The 17,312-nt window shown below is 36.8% G+C and overlaps 1 protein-coding gene across 1 annotated transcript in view; it reads right to left on the bottom strand.

The window, feature by feature from the left end:
- The window catches only part of cdh7a (cadherin 7a), a 219,914-nt gene extending 203,297 nt beyond the window's left edge, over positions 1 to 16,617 (bottom strand). The window contains exons 1-2 of the mRNA XM_038297491.1: positions 16,017 to 16,617; positions 5,775 to 6,339 (exon numbers count right to left, since the gene is read on the bottom strand). Coding sequence (XP_038153419.1) covers positions 5,775 to 6,017 — 243 coding nt within the window. The 5' untranslated portion in view covers positions 6,018 to 6,339; positions 16,017 to 16,617. The remainder of the gene's footprint in view (positions 1 to 5,774; positions 6,340 to 16,016) is intronic.
- Positions 16,618 to 17,312: the final 695 nt, after the last annotated feature.

Raw genomic sequence — 17,312 nt, 5'->3', positions numbered from 1 at the left:
AATTGATAGTTTATGAACCTTATTAGGCTGTTTAACTTACTGTCAAGGAATCTGATTTGAAAGTTAGCCAAAGATGTAACTTTTGAGGATGGACTGCCTGATTCAGATTGTTTTCCTGCTGCCCCTAGTGGGATTGCTTTTTCTTTTTTTTTTTCTTTTTTTTTTTGCTAAAGAGTGGGAGTGATGGTTTTAAAAAAAATATAGCTAGTTGTTCAGGTTGCAAAACAGCAAAGCAGTGTGATTTCCCTTTACTGAAATTCTTTCTTGGTTTAACGCCAGAACCAGTTAGCTGCCCTTAGAACACATTATATCCATTCTGTTATACTACCTGAGAAAAAAATTGGGCCAAATGATGTCTGTAGAAATTAGAACACGTTTAAGCAAATGGGGCCACGCAGACCGCTTGTGACTCTCTGTGACTGCGGCTCTGAAAGTCCGACCATAATAGATAAAAGGTCATTTTGGTTGAAGCTACGCAGAAATTTGACACGACTGACATAAAGAAAGTTAGCCATTGTATTAAAACACATCCCCTTTAGAGGAAATACAAACAGATATTGTTAAATTGCAATTAAAAAAATTTTAATAGGGCTGACCAGTCAATAACCACTGTACACTGAGGGGTTGCCAAAAGCGGATAGGCACCAGGACCTCGGGGTCAATCTATACTGTTCCAGCACGAATAAGCACATAATCCATATTTTCTAAATAAAGAAAAAGTAAGATATACTGTACTGGACGAAATTCTTTCAGGTTTGAGCTCTGGGGTGAACATATTTTCCATTGTCATTACTTGCCTACCTTTATCAAAAATAGTTCTGCATAAAATAAAGAGCTTTAATTAACCTCAGCAGATGAAACCAAATAAAGGCGGTAAATCAAAAATTATCAATCCTTTATAATAAGATATTGTTTACATGCAGTTTTTTTTAATACAATGGCATATATTGATATTTATCTTTGTTGACCTGGGCAACTTCTGGGCCACAAAGGGTCTGGTGACAAACCCTACAAAGTAAACAAACTAAAAATCATTCAATGCGTGTTGAGAAAAAAAAACAAGAAAATCTTTCTGAACAAAGCTTAAAAATGAATTTGAGTGTTTTCCATGTGGATAAGCAGCTCTAAACTACATGTCTATGAATAAGTAATCAGTCTGCTTGCATGCTTCAGGATTTACTAACAAGGAAAGCAATCAGACCCAAAATACTGCAAAAGAAAAAAAAAAAGGCACTTCAGCTTCTTCTTTTAAAAGGGGCTACTCAAAGAAAAGACGACACATCTGAAGATGACAAAGTTCCACACTGCATCCCCCTGCAGTCATGTGTAAAAGACATCTGGAGACACACCGATCCCAGATAACAATATTTCACCACGGACACTTGGACATAAATATGACCCTTAGCTGAACTCCAGTCGAGCCGCAAATACGCTCAGTCTGATTTAGATGCTTTCGCCTTGCAGCATCCTCCTGGCAGAAAAGCAAAGGAGAACAATAGGACAGTAAAATGTATCCTAATTCCAGCTGGAGATCCTAATTCAGTTCAGAGACAGCGAGGAAATGGGCTTGCGAGAGCAGACCCGGCAAATACGCAGCGGATAAGAATGATTATCCCGCAGATGAGCGGAAAGATGAAAACTAATTTAATAATAAGACCAGAAAATTCTGCAAGATAACGGGGATCTAGAGACCAATCCGAGACCCATCTGGCTTGTACTGCATGTGCATGTGCCATTTTCAGCAGCAGGAGGGGCCCATTTATACCGCTGGTGCGAAAAGCTTAGAAGAAACATTACTCTCCACAGTTTTACGATAAAAGAACCTCGACATTAATATTCTATCTAAAAGTGAGGAATTCTTTCTTTTACCACTCACCCAACAACTTCAGGGTGCTTTTAGCTGTTTTATATTTGGATTATTTACACAACACCTACAGTTTCAAAAAAAGATGTACTTGCCAAAGTGATTTTATTTTATTAAAATGTCTTACCCTCAATACAAAACTTTGAAATCTGAAAAAGGGACTACAGGATCTTTCTACTCTGTGGAGGTGATTTTTATTTAATTATAGAATATGTGCATCAAAGTACATGCAAATGGTTGCTGTGTTGTCAAAACTGAAAGGGAGTTGTTTTTTTTTTAGCACTGAAACATTTAAGAAATAGAAAATAAAGAATATTTTCCATGGTTTGACCTTCCAATGACGTATTGACAGGATGTCGGCTCATTACGTTCCATGGTAAAGCAACTGGTTAATCTCTGAAACTTCTTTTAGGGTTTTAAACTCACTAATTTATTCTTCTTATAGCATAATCATACACTTTATTTCCATCCTTCCGTTTTTTTTTTTCTACTTATCTGAGCTTGAGTCACGGGGGTAAGAGGTCCATGAGGAATACCCAAACATCCCTTTCCCCAACAACACTCTTCACTCATTCTGAAGGATCACATAGATTTACTAATCTGGGGAGAATAAAGTTTCTCTAGCCAACTCTGGCTCTTTATTTCTATTCAGCAGCAATATTTTAATTGGCAAATAGTATTACCTTTATTTCAGAGTATTTGAAATTCAAATGTGGTGGAGAATGTGGTTGGGGGTTTAAAGATTACCGATGTTCTTTATTTTGTTGTATATGGTTTTTATAAAGAGGTCCCTTTTGTCCTTACATTAGGGAAGTTGTTATATGATACAGTAACATTAGCATAAGAACCAAGAACTAATAGCTTCATGCAGAACATTGCTGCATATAGTTTGGAAGTAAATTAAATATTTGTTACTTCACCTGCCATGGTATTAGGACAATTGTCAAAAAATAATCTAAGTAATGAGGTAGGGGTAGTGACAGGGGTGAATATGACATACCTTTACTTTTATCTGTACGAATTGTGAACACATGTAACACATTACTTTATCACTATTATAACTGTGCATCCCCTTAATTAAAGCACACAGCACTATCATTAACCCTTAAAAGACAATTACTAATGTCTAATAATCAGTCAAGAATTGTTGGCCCCCAACAATGGTCAGTAAATGGACATAAATGATTCCATAAATCAGTCTCTTTATAATAAAGCAATGTTAAATGGCAGTTTTATCAAATTACTTTTTAAATTTCCTGCATCATCTCATTGAGCTAATTGTAATTGCTTTCTATCAACGGCACCAAAAGGAAATTTGGTTTAAGCTATTATTTGATGGTTTTTTTTTTTTGTTTTTGTACTATAAGATAAATGAAAAACAATCTGTAATGTTCTAAAGCAGTGGCTAATACTTTTTAAAATATTTTTTCGTAGGTGCTAGCTGTTGTAGTTTACAAATCAAAATGAGATTTTAGAATGTGTAATCTTCTATCCTCTCCTGGTGCTCGGACACATTTTTCTTTCAAGATCTAATTTTGCCGCTGCGTTGGTTTTATAGGTGCAAACATACCTAGCCCACATGTTAATGATCATACTTAATAGATCTATTTTGTAACTTTGTTTTAGAATTTTAGTTGTTTTTTGTTATATTAATACTACAAAAAACAAACTAGCTGAAATGTATATAAGAAAGGTCAATATTCTGACATCACAGAAAATTTGGTTCAGTATGGTAGCACAACTTTGCAGTTATGATGCTGTTATAAAAAGAAAGAGGGTGCTATTGATATCAACAAAGATAATAATGTAGAGACAAAAATAAGAAAAAGACCAAATGATTGAAATCTTAAGTCCAGTGATGTTTTAATAGAATTTAAAGAAATGTTTCCTGCAAAATTCTGAAAAACAATTTGTTAACAATAATGATACTTTTATCCAGTAATGCCCTGTATGTGACGCCATCCATCTTCACATCTGCTCTGACCAGCTTAGTCGTCTTACTGGCATTATGCTGCCTATGTCCATGCGTTTGTAAAGAAAGCTCTGCATTCTGACAGATATTTGGCATCTCTATAACCTAACAGTTATGAGCTCTTTTAAGTACAATTATGTAAATCAAATGTTATTGCGAAATATATCCATTTACTATCTCTCCTTATATTACAATCCCATAAATATGTAGAGTAGTAGAAATGAAAACACATTCTTGTGTTGCCTGGAGTAAAAAAGTAAGACCTGTAGGCTGTTTTCATTGTTGACCTTAAACAGAAAAAGTGGGATTCATTATGAACCGGCAGTGTTGCCACCTCTCATAAAAGAGGGATTAGTCCCCATATTTTTGCCTTGCCTTAAATGTTATTATGAAGGTTTTGTACTTATTTACCTGCCAAAACAGGCATCTCTTTGATGTATCAGCTTGGGCCTTGGCAGAACTGCATGAAGGCATATTTGTGTAATACACATTTTTCCTCAGGACTTATTACAATGTAAATTACCTTGTCACATCGATGCTGATCTCAAAAGTAAAAGCACAGATTTCAAACAACCTTGCTTAAATTAAATGCAGAGTTCCTTTCTTCCCACTCAGTCTGTGAGGAGTCTTTTCATTTGTTTTGCATTTTATATAGGACAGTGGAAATTTGCACAACTCTGTAAAAACTGCTGTGTCCCAGTTTCTGCAGGTCGGTGATTTAACAGGATATTGATTCAGTGTATTACCATACAGGTGCACCAAACTTGGAGACATCTGGAAATATTTTTATCCATGTGAAAATTCAAACAAAGCTGCTGCACGGCTGCACTAGAAAATATTCACATCCCTATATTTCTTCCAGATTTTGTTACTAAACAAAAGAGATGCTTTTCGGCAGATGTATGGTGTCTGTTTATATCAAAACTCTTAATCATGTCACTGACTCTGCATCACACTGATAACACCAAACCAAAATTGTGCATATTTGCACCATAAATATTTAATCCTCTGAATTTCCATATCAATGCATTTTTTTTTTTTGCATTTTTCTTTTCTCCCGCCCTTTTTACATTTGATCCCTGCTGCACTTTAAGGAATGGAAATGTTCTGTAAGCTTTACTAAACAAAATTTTGTTTTGTATGCACTTTTGTGTATACAAAATGACAATAAAGGTTGTCTAAGTCTAAGTAAATTTTACTCCAGACTCCTTTTTTTCACTAGATTTAGCTGGGCTGCCATGTCCCTCTATTTGTTCATTCCACCATCAAGGTCTGATCTTTGGGGTGCATCAATTAAATTCAGTTTATTTATATATTACCAATTCACAACACATGTCATCTCAAGTCACTTTACAGTTCACGAGATCATACAGTTAAATTGATTCAGCTTTCTATCTAAGGGAAACCAGTTGATTGCATCGACTCATTGAGTCTAAGGCAATTCCTTTATTTGCCTCTTGCACAAATATCGTCTTTGCATATCTGTCTTGGGCAAAAACCTTCTATGATGTAAGGTAAGTTAATAAACTTGTTCAAAGAGATATACCACAGCTTTCTGGATGTATGCTCCTCTTAAATTATGTTCAATTGGCTAAATATACCTTAGGCTTTCTTTAAAAAGGCTACATCAAAAGGATGATCAGTGTAAATCAAAAGCAAAGAATCTTAGTTTTATACCAAAGTGCATGAATACCTTTTGATCTATGTTGATTTTTAATTTTTAAATTGTACCTTAATATCTATGAATGTGTTTTAGTTTGTCATTACCTGACTAGAACTAGAACATGTCTAGTCTAGCACTAGTCAGTTTTAGATCAGTTTTGAAAAAAAGTAAAGAGGTGTGAACACAATCTTGCATTATAGTGTTTTTTCAGTTCTTTGCAGCTATAGACTGTTAAGCTTTGTTAACCTAAGCCGTTTAAATCACAGATCACTCACCTTGCCAACGTAGAGAGGCTCATTCCCTGTATACTCCTCCAACACGAAGAACTGGTTCCATACCCAGCTGCGTTTGTGCCTGTGCAAGGCCTCCCAGGAGTCAGGATCAGAGCGTAGGGACTTCTCCTCGTCCCCAGAGTTGGGATTTAGCCCCCAACAGCAACAGCCTTTCCCCCGCAAGACAAACAGGAGCACCAGGAGAGCCAGGGCTCTCCGTACGCCTGAGCAACACCAACCCATCATTTGGGCTTTCCTCCAAAATGCACTGAAGCAAGAAGAGGAGCAAAAATTAAAACGAACTGAAATGTCAAAACCCTTGGGCTTTTATCCTTACGGCCTGAACTCTGCGTTTCAACAGAAAGCAGGAGCAGTCGGACCCTGAAAAGAGCACACGGGTTGAAAATGAGTCAAATTCTCCATTTTTCTGCACAGCTTTACTGTTTTCCCTTATCGGAGAGGGAAAATAGGATAATTCCTTGTGCTTTGGAAGCAGAGAGCTGGCCAAGAGGGTCACCGGCGATTAGATGGGGGGGGGGCTTGGACACCAACTCTTTGTAATTGGCACCTATCAGAACAAAAAAAGGAGAAAGACAAAGACAGAGGAGAAAAGAGAGAGAGGAATGTCAGCAGAATATCCTCCATGACCGCAGTCACTTCTGATAGCGAGTAATGGGTCTGCTGATGCAATGATAATGGCATCTTTTTCAGTAATCCTAAAGATATAGACGGAAAAAAATGAATAGAGGACAGACACACACAGATACTCACCTACAGATGCTGTAAAAAGGGTGAGGTCATAGGGTTAATAAGGGTAAGATGGAGGGAAAAATACACGGTCTTTCGATGAATGTAAAAAGATTTCACACTGAGCAAGACATCAACAGCATAACAATCAAATACTATTCAGTGGCCTCGAAAATTATCCAGGCCTCCTCTCACCAAGGTCATTATTTTGTCATTTTTTTCTATAAGATGATGGTGACAGTGAATGGGTCTTGCCACTATACTCTAACAAGCCACATGATCTAAATGGTGCAGACTCTCATCACCGTGATTAAAAATAAATCTGGACTGTCAGCAGGATGCATGAAAACCCAAGCAACCTGACCTCTAATATGAGGGAGGGGGGGAACACGTTGACCCCAGCGTGAGCATGAGAAAAGAGATAGAGTTGGAGGGGCAAGATGGTTTAAGGGGGTGGGGGTTCTATGTGCCATCAACATGCTGTGACAGATTCCCAACCTTTTGATGAAGCCAGAACATGACGACTTGTCAAAGCTGAGGATAGCATCGGTCTCTGACAGAAAATGTTCTTCATGTCACAATGTATCCTAGCAACTTCATTTGACAGCTGCTACTATCAGTCTTTTGTGGGCATAACAGTGACTTAAACATTGAATACAGTGCCTTGCAACATATTCCCAAACTGCTATGTGGTTTGAAAAGATATGTAATTGAAATAAAAGGACATGTCCCCTAAGTGTGTCTCAAACAGGTTTGCAGTTCCTCAGACTAAATTTGTTGTCAATACTATTGCAAGGAGAGCATATTTACACTTTAATTCTAATACATCATGTATGGAAGGAAAACAGTCTCATTGGAATCTACCTTTTTCTGTACACCTTTTTGACACAGTATTTTAAACGCTGAATTTTTTTTTTTACAAATTAAAATTCTTACACTGAATTTTTATCTGGGTAAAATTCAGCTGCAAAAATTCCCCAGCAAAAAAGTTCAGCTGAAAAAAAAACATTCAAAAATTCAACTTTAAATGTGTTGACCTTCTGGTGAACTCAAGCCAAAGCAATCTACACTTGATGCAGTTGAGCAGCTTCTAGCCAATGACATTAGCTCATTTGATCAGGGAAAAAAAGGCAAGTTCAGGTGTAAAATATGTGAATCAGGAAATTGTCCATATATCAAACTGAACAATTGTTGTTGTCTACTTTACTGGAGCTTTACAGACTAAAATCAAGACTGACTAACTTTTCAACCCTCATAAAAGATTTTCAGAACTTTTGTGATTATATGTCAAATTAGTTAAATGATATCTCTGTCATGGCCCGAGGAGGTCTGAAATGTTTTCCCTGGCACTAAACTGACTTTGATAAGGGTGGCAGTTACCCTGCCACACAAAACAACTACAAATGTGCAGACAGCTTTATGGCATACATCACTTCCCCCTTTTCTCATTCGTTATAAAGACGGAAGTCAATGCAACTAAAATTTCCATGAGAGACTGTATATTTGTGCAAATTGTGCAGGGTTGATTATCAGCCAATGTGGCACCTTCCTGCTGGGATATATATGTGTTTTCACTGTGAAATGATTAACTAAAAATAATGTTTACTTGTTTCAAGGCTCTAAACTCGTCAGTCCATCAGTTGCTTACAAGTCATGTGAGGTGGGGGTACAAAACCAAAGTTAAACGTTTCTTATGTTTAACATTGTCGTATGACATTGTTTCGGCAAAGTTAGATACATTACCTCATCACTATTCATCTTTCACACAGCCACTGGAAACAGAAATGTAGCTCAATCCAACTGCAGGCGAGGGGAATGTCAGAATTTTACCACGCTATGGTCTTTAACATGCTGGTCCTCATTGGAAATACGGCCTTCCTTCAGACAAAATGATACACCCTTTGTCCACTTGAGGAGCTAAAATCGACCAAACTGAAAGTTCTCTAGAACTGCTTTAATGTTGAATGTTATTACATTTTTATTTCTAGGGGTCAGATTAAGCAAGGGAGAACCCAATTATACATTTTTCAGATTCCTTAAAAAAGGTTTTGGAAAACCATGTAACCATGTAAGGTGGGGCATGAGTGAAGCAGAGAGGGTGGGGGAGTGGCTTGAAACCTGTTTTTCTTCAAATTTTCAGTCGAAGTCTGCTCTCTTCTCAATGTTACAGACTGCAGCTTTAAGGGGATGTTATTATTACTGTGGATAATTTTTAGGGTGAAAAAAAATCAAAGTTATGTTTTTAGAAATAATACCAATACTTTTCATATGTTTATCAAATATAAATAGAAAAAAATTAATTATTTAAAGGTATAGTGGATTTTTTTAGTTTTGAAAAGACCCGCCCTCTTCACTTAAAAAAAATTCACATGCACAACCCTATACCCGCTCCCGAGCGGGAATGCCTATTAAAAGCGTGCACGAGCCCATTTCTCCTCGTGCATGCTCTTTTTAAAAGTTGCATGTTTTCATCTCTCTTATACAAGCTTACTTTCCAAAAGATTTGCAATTTCTCCACTATGTCAGACTCACCACCGGTAAGTGAAAATAGGGACGAGCACATAGGACGGCCTTACCTAAACATATCACCAGTATGATTAACTATTAGGAGGACCACCTATTTTGATGATCCACCCGGAAAAAGAACGTCCTCCACCATACCTTTAAGCTTCTTTTGCGGAGAAAATGTGAAGAATTCCAGAGGTTTGAAAACATTTTTTGTGGCACTATGGTTTAAAGAACCAATGAATGCGAATGTGAACTCCGGGAAGATGTTTGCATCGGCATTTGACCAAACGAGTGTATGTTTGTTTTCTCTGACCTCTCTATGTCTCCTCTCTATGTAGAGTATTGGCACAGCCCTGGGTGAGAAAGGTAATTGCTTTGGCATACAGTGACCTCTTTCTTCCCACACAGATCCCTCCACTTCTCATTTTACTTCCTCTTCATTCCCCTCAAGCAAGATAGAAAAAAAACAGCACACCACACACATCCTGTGAAAGTGATTTGTTGAACTTCACCACAGGAAAGTCATTAGGCAGCGCTAATAATTAATACAGAAATAAATCACAGCTGCAAAGACTGTCACCTCTACACAGACAGCTAGATGTTTGCAAGCGGAATGACTTAAAATCTATATTTATTTTCAGTCTGTGTGAAGTAAAAAAAAGCCATGAACTCTTCCAAATTAACAGAAAATTTTAAAAATATGGATACATTAACACAGTCTTCTCTGCGATTTAGTGGCAGGGGTGAAAAGTGGAGCAGATGTGGCTGCAGGGCAACACGACTTGTGAAGGCCGGACGCGGAGCTGGTGTTGTTCACCAGGGTCGAACCGAGCCAACTAAATGCATGTCATTTCGCTAAAGCACCAACGCAGTAGAAAAGAGATGGGAGCCTCATACAGAAGGGAGATAATGCAGCCGAGGTGTACAAGAAGTGGATTCACTAAAGCAGATATTGGCTTTTTATTTAATGAGTTTCTTCTGATTTACCATCGAGCTGATTTTAATTTATTAGGCATGTCACGTACAGAGGAAATCAATGTTTTACTTTTTCTTCTTGATGCAGTTGTTGATTATTTTTGAGAAACAGAGCATCAAATCTGAAGGAAAGGTTTGTCAAACAAGTGGACGAGATGACTAGATCTTCATGCAGGCTTAAGATTTCTCTGCAAAATTATAAAAACAGATTAAAGCTTGATTAAGAAAAACTAAGTAAACGCACCATATCTAATTTCATTATCACTGTAAACGATTTCTTGTCTTGTTTTTTGCAATAATGAAGGGTGTTGATAAGAAAGACTAATTTCCTTAGAAGAAGTGTGACTGCTGAGGAGAAAAGCGTTATTCCTTTAACAATGAAATCTTTTCTTAATTTTTTAAAGGGAAAAATAACTTGAATGCTCTCATCACATGCGAGAAAAGGAAAAAAAGAACTAGCGGTGGAATGGGAGTGGACAGAAGTGGACCCATACTGAATTGAACCTCCCGGGAATGATGTTGAGATAGAGGACTCTTTTAAGTATCTAGGTGTTCACAAACAATAAACTGGACTGCAGTGAAAACAGTGATACCCTTAAGAGAAAGGGTCGAAGCAGACCCTACATGCTGAGGAGAAAAAAGACCTTCTTTGACTCTGTGGTGGCATGAGCTGTCTTTTATGGTGAGGTATTTTTGAGCAATAGCACATCCACAACTGAGAGGAAGCAGTTGGATAAGCTCATTAGGAAGGCCAGCTCTATCCTAGAATGCCCCCTGGACCGTGTGCAGATGGTAAAAGACAGAAGGACTGTAACATAAAAATGGCATCACTTTTGGACAAAGTTTCCATCCCAATGCTTGAAACACTCACAAAATTTGAGAGCTTCTTCTGTGAAAGATATTTGCATCCTAGGTGTACAGAGGAGCGCTAAAAACAGCAGTTCTCACCTGATTATAGGCTTACAACCTTCACTGCTCCAAGTAGATTCATTACATGTTTACAACCATTCTGATGTTTGCACAGATCTTATCTGCTCAGTAACTGTTGTTACATAGTTTTGTTTCTTTTGTGTGTTGTTTTGGTTTCATTTTTCTGTAATGGGCTGTTTTTGATGAGTATGTTTCTTTTCTGAGATTATGTGTTCGGTTATAAATTGTTTTCTAATTTTTAAGTAGTTGTTTTTTCACATTTTCAGCTGGTATACATTTATTCCGTATGTTCTGTACACATTTTGTTGAATATAATTTTTATTTGTTCGCATTAAATGATCCGGAACATTTGATAAACCCTCCGAATTGAAAACAAATAACTATTATTTTTAATCTAAACCACAGCATGATGCTGCCACTCTCCATTGTTAGGGTGGCCATAATGGCCCATAAGTACACAACAGGTCACAGTCTTCTGTCAGTTAATTTACTTATAGTGCATCTTTGAACTATTATTCTAAACTTTACTTATCGCGATAACGGGGTCTTTTATTTTTCTGTGTGCATGAATGAGGGTGATAAAGGAAATACAATTTCCTCAAATATAAAATTTGTAGAACTGATTAAAATAATTTTTTGATGGTTGCCTTAAGAAGATATCAGCTGTGAATTATCACTTTATGAACAAACTGAACCTTAAGAACTTGGTTTCACTTTTAGAAAATTGCATTACCTGTAAAATTAACTGTTAAATTAAATGTTCCTTCTATTAAACAAAGAAAGTGTCTGCTTAAAGGTCTTTACAATGTGATGTTCCAAATGTCATGTAAATACAAGATTGCCAAGAAAAAAAAGATCTCAGATGAATGCAAAACAAAACAAACTATACAGCATGAGCCAAGATCACCATGTTTCATGGTGTGGATGGGGCTGCAAATATGGTGAAAACATCTTAAGCTCTGTTATAGTATAAGCAGCGGGCGAAAGAAAAGAAGTTAAAAAAGAAGTTTCCTATTAAACATTTTCACCAAGGTAGAGAAGTTTGTGCAGCCAAATCCTTTTTAACATTTATGCAGTGTGTCCTTTCATTTTCTTTAAATTGGACATATTCTTAAAACTGCCTTTGAATGAGATTATTTCATTAATGGATACATTAACGATTTGCCTCCACAGCATCCAAATGTCTCTGAATTTAAACCGAGGTTGTAATATCATAAATCTACAAATATCAAACATCACCACAAACCATCTCCAATTCTTGCTAAGTTTCTTTGCCATGCTAAAAAAACAGCACCTCCCGAATATCATGTTGCCACCACCATGTTTTGCTTAATAATCAGCAACACAGAAGAAGTGATAGATCATCACACTCAGTGTCCCTACATGACTGGTTTTAACGGCTTGCAATATAATTTTACAAAAGTGTGACCATGAAGCGAAACCCCTTTAACGCAAACAAAAGAACACGTGATGAATTTTACTTTCAAATGGCCACAAGCTCAGGAATCTTTTAATGAGACAGTTTTCTTGTTTTAAAGAGCAAGAGGAGAAGTCATTAAAAATCACACAATGTTTTGTGCCAATTTCTAAATATGTCATCTCTTCAAAGTTACAATTAAAAAGATGGATGAATTTCTACTATAAATCTGAGAACGTTTTATTCAAGCAAATCCATAAAGGAATGGTGAGAATCATCACCGCGTGGCTTTATGCTGGCTACATTCCTTATAATCTTTGAATAAAAAACAACCTGAACGCATAATGCTGTCAACACCTGGCGATGGTGGTGCAGGTGAAATAGCTTAAGCTCAGTCAAATTGGAAGTTAAACCAAATATCAACTGAAAGTATCACTAAACTGGCTGCAGGTGATCCTCGCTGACAGCCCCCCGGGCAGCATGCGGTTACTCATCACCGGCCGGTGTCAAATTGGCGGCTCTAAATTAAGTGAAAATGTCAGATAGAGCTGTGAATGTAAAGCGTCTCGCAGTCTTCCTTTGGCTCTGTTTGTCTCTCTCTAATCCCATTTGCCAGCCTCACAACAGGATTACCAGCACCGCAGCTCTCACTTTACCAATCGCATGCTCTCCCCGATCTGTCCGCTCATCCATCACTGAGAAGTTGCAGCGGAAAACTCAATGAGAAGTGGTGCAAACGTTTCAGTTAATTATGTTTAAAGAGGATTCCTAGAATTCTTCATCTTTGTTGAGGTAACCAGCAGAACCAGTGCTTTCTTTTTTTGCTAGTGGAATATAATGAGTAGTTACCACATACTGTAATAAGAAGATTCATTGATTTTTACTGTCTGCAGGAGCTTCCGTGTTATCTTTCAGGTTATTTACAACACTCACACCAAGGAGACAGAGAGCGCAGACTCACGCTGAGCCAGAGCTTCAACCTGAGCCCTCTGGCTGAAAGGATCCTCACTAATTCTTACCAATCCTTCATTGATTTGCTTGAATACAACTTTCTCAGGTAGATATACAGCTGATTGAACTTTGCAGATGTAAAAAGAATGTGTTTACATACAGATAGTTGTGATACTGGGAGGTAAAGTCATGAAACAAGTATAAGGTTTTTTTTGTAAGAAAAAGTAAGTATTAAAAGTAAGCAATAAAAAAAGTATGAAGGGTCTGTAAAGCAGTTTTGTGGAAATATACATCTTTACTTTCAATATTACCTTTTATAAAGCTACATTAATAAGGTAAAAACAAACAATAAGTCTAAGAATATTTTTCACATTAACTTTATAAAACATGGAAATCGGGTCATCTTCATGGCTTTAGTTTACATTTTAGCCATCATCGTCATTGCTTCTGATATACCGACAACCAACTAATACACAAGGATTAATACATGCATTCAAATGAGATGATAAATTGGGTTTCATGCAGCCTTCAGGGGTCCCATGTTGTTTGGAGCATACAAATAAGAAATTTACAGCTCATACATCACATATTTCAACTTGATTTTTAAAACAAGCCGTATAGGTTTGCCTCAATAAAGTGTTGAAAGGGGTGGAGCTTGGGTAGTGTGAGTGCAGTGAGTGCGTGTGAGGTTCCACAACAAAAACCTGTAAATCCTGGAAAGAATCTACATTTTTAGTGTATGATGCTATTCACATATGCTGTGAGCTGGCGAAAAATAGGTGAAGGATGGATACTGATTCACTGAGAAAATAAATATAAAAAGTATTGTATTTTATAATAAAAAGCATTGTTATTTAATATATACTGTAACTTACCTAATTATTTACATTTTACCCTTAGAAGCTTGTTTTGTTTAGGTTTCTTTTGTTTTTTTTTAATAAATATAAAAGAATTATAGGTATTGCCAGACATCCACACTCACCTACACCTCACTTTAATGACAACAACTGAGTGAGAAAAGGAAAGAATTTGCAATAGAAAATATTGTATATAGACCAACAATAAAACCTATATGGCTTTTTTTAAAGTTTTTTTTTTTTTGCGCAGTCTTCTACAACAGAAAAGTTCATCAAAAGTTTTAGATTTTTTTTTTTTTGCAAATTAACAGGAAGCAAGAATTAATGTAAAACAATAATTGTATCTCTTGACTTATTTTTGTTTCCATATTATTTTGGAACTTCAAAAGTCTATGCAAAAGCTAAAAGTAGCATGGAAAAGTTAGTGGATTTTACCAAATATTAGAAAAACACTGCCTAAAAAGACAATAATATAACTTATTAGAAAAGGAAATGTTGAGAATGATCTGTCATTAGTTTATTCATATATATATATATATATATTTTTTTGTTTAATTCTATTCGAATAAACCTTTTATTAAGCTCAGGAGAGTATTTCAATGTGTTTTTGCCTTAAACACAAATTCACAAACACAAATTTGCACATTGTCAAAAGTAGTTCACAGGTATGGAAGTTCTAAGCAGAAATTATACAGTTAAAATGAGCTGAGAATTGTGAAAAGGATATTTAAAAACACCAAAAAAATCTGAAGATCACAGACAGAATTGCAAATGAGCAATGCATGTCTGAGTAGAATCAGATCTTGAAATATTTTAAGAAATGTTTATTCCTGATCGGAAAAATTCTTAAGGGCCCCTTAATCACTTCACTTGTGTTTCTTAGGTGGCAAAAGATGGCTATCTTTATAACTTATATCACTCATATCAATCTATGAATTTCCATTTTTCTTTTATTTTTAACGTAAGTCATCACCAAACATAATTAATATCTGTAACATTTTTGAATTTGTAAAACACAACATTTATTTAAGCATAAGAAGTTGATTCCCATTTAGGCTAAATTTATTTGTTTTAACTCCTGAGCCTGATACTGTCAACAATCTGCAACAAGATTATAAAAGGTCTCCATTTGTTGATCATTAAAAACTGCATAGAATGGGAAATCTCATCCCAAACGTTAGCTATAGATCTATAGACTGATTATAAAGAGCTCTCAGACTGTAAAGCCTGCACACAAACAGAAAAGGCTAGTTAAAGATGAGTTCAAATCATGCAAGATTTAAATCCCTGCAAAACACACAATCTTTTAAAATTGCATGTCATTTGGATCAACATACCAAAAGTTATTTAAAGATTAAATCTTGTGACCTGGCTGCTTTGACCCTCCTGTTTAGCATCAATCATTGCGCATTATCTGTCATCGCAGCTGCACCTTGCAGGAAAAAGTTCGCAGCGCGTCCAGATCCGATCGAGCAGCATCGGTTTTCCCCCCGCGAGAAAAATAAATGGAAAACTAAAAGATGCAGGAGTCACTATCCGAGGAGACCGATTAGATGTTTGGATGGGGGAAACAGATGAGAGAAAAACATTAAGAACGTCAGGAGGTGGTAAATAAGCGCATGATGGGGAGCCAGGCAGCAGGGAAGCGCCGACAGTAAACATCCCTGTGAGCGCCCGCCGCAGGAAACCCGCGTCCGTGGAATACTAATGACAGGATAAAGCAATGGGATGGAAAAAATAAACAGATAATATAAACAAAGATATGAATTATGTGAGCAATGTAGTGGTTATGCGTTTCAAAAAAAAAAAAAAAAAGAAAAATACATGCATGCTGTTTTAAAAAGATTAAACATGACTTACCCAAAAAGGAAAACTTCACGTGGATGGTGTCCGTTGCAAAAAGTTGCACCTTTATTCTCTTTGCAGCCCATAAAGAAAGCCAGATTAGGTGCGAACAAGGAGTTTAGAAGTTATCATGTTGGAATCAGTCCTGGAGAGGCTGGAGATGTTCCGTCGGATCGCGCGTAAACGCTCAGCCACAGCAGGGATATGGCGCTCCTGACTCTTCCCGACTCTGTATCTCACCTTCTCCTCCCTTCTTCCCCTCTGTCTCTCTCTCTCTCTCCCTCTCCTGCGCAGTGCCTTCTCGGTGATGTGCAGGGAACCCCAGCTGCAGGGTTCGAGCTTTAGTCTCTACATCCCTCTTGTGCTGTACGCGCGACAAGGGACGCACAGCAGGAACGGCGGCAGCAGCGGAGTAGAAAAGGGAAATAACGCTCTCATCCGAGCCAAATCCTCTCCTTACAGAAGACGATTGAGGGTTTTTCTTCTTTTTTTTTTCTTTGCAAACCAAAAATAAGTTGGCGAGGTGGTAAAGCCAGAAGACACACGCGGCGCTTCTGGCGAGGAGAACCGGAGAACCAAAAAATGAGAGCTGCCAAGTTTTCTGGCAGCAGATGGCATGTGTGCTGCTAAATGAATGTCTTGGTAGTGGTGAGAAGTAGAGAAAAAAAATCGATGCAAATTCCTTGACATCTTTAACCAATGGGGGGAATCATACATTCACCTCCCGCTGTCTTGAGAGTTAATTAAAACCTCCTAGTAGCATGTAAAAAGAGCAAATTTCCCAAATACATTAGCGCCTTGCTGAAAGATTCACAACAGTTAAACTTTTTCTCTAATTTTGTCTTTTTAGAAGCAAGATCTTCAAAGTGCTTAACTGAGATTCTATGTGACAGATCATTTTATATGATAGACACACCTTATTTCACCATGTGTTTAGGTAGATGAGCAGGGCTACTTTTATGACATATACGCTGCAAAAACAATCTAGAAAATAACTAAAAAATGTCTGAAATGAAGTGACCATAATTTGAGTAGGTAAATAAAATGATCTGCCAATGGAATTGTTTACTCTTAAAATAAGATAATTAGAAAATATGCTCTTAAAATAAGACAAAGCAATTATTTTTTACTTATTTTAATAGTAAATTCTATTGTTCCACTGACAAAGTGCCTCACTTGCCTCATCAATTCAAGAGGATTTAAATTGAAGTTTTTTTCAGTGTAGATTTTGTCTGTCTGAGGAAGCACATCATAAAGACCTTTGGTGATTAGTCCATATCTTGTCCCTTGTCACTTCATTGCTGCTAACAA

Source organism: Cyprinodon tularosa, unplaced genomic scaffold, assembly GCF_016077235.1.
Source record: "Cyprinodon tularosa strain WSP-4 unplaced genomic scaffold, ASM1607723v1 ctg389, whole genome shotgun sequence".
In the NCBI taxonomy this organism is placed as follows: Eukaryota; Metazoa; Chordata; class Actinopteri; order Cyprinodontiformes; family Cyprinodontidae; genus Cyprinodon; species Cyprinodon tularosa.
Note: the sequence above shows the minus strand (reverse complement) of the source record. Positions and strands in the feature narration are given on the sequence as shown.